Below are 2500 nucleotides of genomic sequence, written 5' to 3' on the forward strand. Positions count from 1 at the left end.
AATATTCGGAGGATTTTAAGAAATGAATTAAAAAAAAGAGGAGACAAGGAAATAAATACATATACTTATGAAATAAGATTAGATGATATGGCTTCCACATCACTAAAACACCGACCTGTCTGTCCGAGCCGTACGTTTTCAGGCTAAAGGAAAGATGGAAAGACGGAGAGTAAGAAAACAGGAAAGGTAAGAAATGAGGTGGAGGGGGGGGGCGGTGAAATGTGATGAGAGAGTTGGTAAAAGAAGCACTTGAGGAAGGAGCCAGGTATGGTGAAATATTGTGGAGGTTTTAAATTGCCGTTGGTGTAGCATTGCCGTTTTCCTTGAGTCATAGTTTTGAGTCATGTATTTTTTTTTCTTTGCTTTCGTTTTGTTTTTGTTTATCTTTTTTGGCATTGCGTTACTTTTGAGGGGGTCGTTTTTTCATGTAGGTCTATTTAATTTTTTTGTTATCATTTATTCTTTGCTCATTTTACGGGGGCCGTGAAATGGCGAGCTATCGCTAAGGGAGAGGGAGAGGAAGAAGGAGAAGGAGAGGGAGAGGAAGAAGGAGAAGGAGAAGGAGAGGGAGAGGAAGAAGGAGAAGGAGAGGGAGAAGGAGAAGGAGAAGAAGGGGAGAGAGAAGGAAAAGGAGAAGGAGAAAGAAAAGAAAAAGGAAAAGGAGAAGGGAGAGAGAGAGAGAGAGAAAGAGAGAGGTTTGAAGCTGATCATCCCTCATGGTGTCCCGGTTGCATCATTGTGTCTTGTCTGGGGGACTCGCGCTTCCGTTTTTAATTACAGCCGTTGATGAAGTCCCGTCTGGCTGAAGTGTGGTGTTTATTGCATCGTCATGAACTGCCGTTGAGCTGACAAATGTGATTCTGGTTGTTTTCATAAGTGTTTGACTAGGAAGATTGAAATATTTGTCACATTTCATACACGTGATTGTCGTTATTAATTGCATTTTGATTAGCTACTTGACTGGAGAGCAATGATGTATGATTTCCAAAGCGGTGATGTTCTTCTGTGAATTATCAAGGGCTTGTTTTGATTAGATTTTTTGGTTGCTTAATCGCGTCTTGGTAAGTTTGCTTTTGATGATTTCAATATCACAGTTTTGCGAGTTTCTGTTTGACTCGCCGTGTGTTATGAATGAAAGACTATTTTAATTTTAATCTCCCTATCCCCTCCCTCCCTCCCTTCCTTCCTCCCTCTCACCCTCCCTCCCTCCCTCCCTTCTCCTCCTCCCTCCTCCTCTCTCCTCTCTCCTCCTTCCCTTCCTCCCTCTCACCCTCCCTCTCTCCCTCCCTCCCCCTCCCCCTCTCCCTCCCCCCTTCATAATTAGTGCATCTGACTGGCAGGCGACGACTCATCTTAACCCTTGTTTTGGTCGTTCCAGGGCGCTCGTGTGTGGATCCCCGACCCGGACCAGGTGTGGAGATGCGCCGAGCTCACCAAAGACTACAAGAATAACATCGTTGCTGTTGTCTACGACGATGCGCAGGTGAGGAAAGATTTTATTTTATTTTATTTGTTGTTTTAGTCGTGCTTTTTTCATTCGGTTATTCCTTTGATGAGTATGATGGTTGTAGATATTCTTAAGGGGTTATATGATACGTTATTTGATCGAGGCGAAGGTGCGAATTAAAGGTGAGGGTTGATGACAGTGGGGATAAATGGGTGGTGATGAATATTAAATAGTTTACAGGTTGGTAATGATAATTATGTGAAGTAACACGATGTTATGAGGACTTTCATTTAGCCAGTGATCTCAGTGATCTCTCCGAAATGTTGGGGTGGAGATGGTGCCGATTTTTTTGTTACTTTTTTTAATGGTTCTTGGGAGACCTTTATTTCGTTTTCTTTCTCTTTGTCTGTGCGCCTGATTAAAAAAAAATCTTTCTCCCTCCTTCTCTTGTCTTTATTCTTCTGTCCTCCTTTTTCTCTTTCCCGTTTTTCACTTTTTTCTCCTCTCTCTCTCTCTCTCTCTCTCTCTCTCTCTCTCTCTCTCTCTCTCTCTCTCTCTCTCTCTCTCTCTCTCTCTCTCTCTCTCTCTCTCTCTCTCTCTCCTTCTCTCTCTCTTCTCTCTCCTTTTCTCTCTCTTCTCTCTCCCCGTCTCTCTCTCTCTCTCTCCCCCTCTCTCTCTCTTTTCCTCTCTCTCCCTCTCTTCCTCTCTCTCTCTCCCTCCCTTCCCCCCTTCTCCTCCTTCCCTCCTCCCCTCCCTCCCTCTCCCTCCCCTCTCCTCCTCCCCTCACTCCCCCTTTCTTTCTGCTTTCCCCATCCATCTCTCTTTTCTCCCTCTTCCCCTCTCTCCCTCTCGGTCTCCCCATCCAGTCGTATTAAATCATAACCAAATCGGCACCAGAAAGCACCAGAACCGAACATCCAAGCTGAGCGGTGATCGATCTTATTATTAAAGGGAAAAAAACACAAAAAAACACTCACGCTTTGTCGGTAAGTTCTCCATGACTGTATTTCGGGACATTAACCTGAGTTGTGTGTGTTCGTTTCCCTGCATCGT

At 44.4% G+C, this 2500-nt stretch overlaps 1 protein-coding gene across 11 annotated transcripts in view; it reads left to right on the forward strand.

The window, feature by feature from the left end:
* didum (dilute class unconventional myosin) overlaps positions 1-2500 on the forward strand; it is a 247071-nt gene that overhangs the window by 102311 nt on the left and 142260 nt on the right. For all 11 annotated transcript variants that reach the window (XM_070114610.1, XM_070114618.1, XM_070114611.1 and 8 more), the window contains exon 2: positions 1379-1483. In XM_070114610.1, the coding sequence (XP_069970711.1) occupies positions 1379-1483 (105 nt within the window). The remainder of the gene's footprint in view (positions 1-1378; positions 1484-2500) is intronic.

This window comes from Penaeus vannamei, chromosome 36, assembly GCF_042767895.1.
Source record: "Penaeus vannamei isolate JL-2024 chromosome 36, ASM4276789v1, whole genome shotgun sequence".
NCBI lineage: Eukaryota > Metazoa > Arthropoda > Malacostraca > Decapoda > Penaeidae > Penaeus > Penaeus vannamei.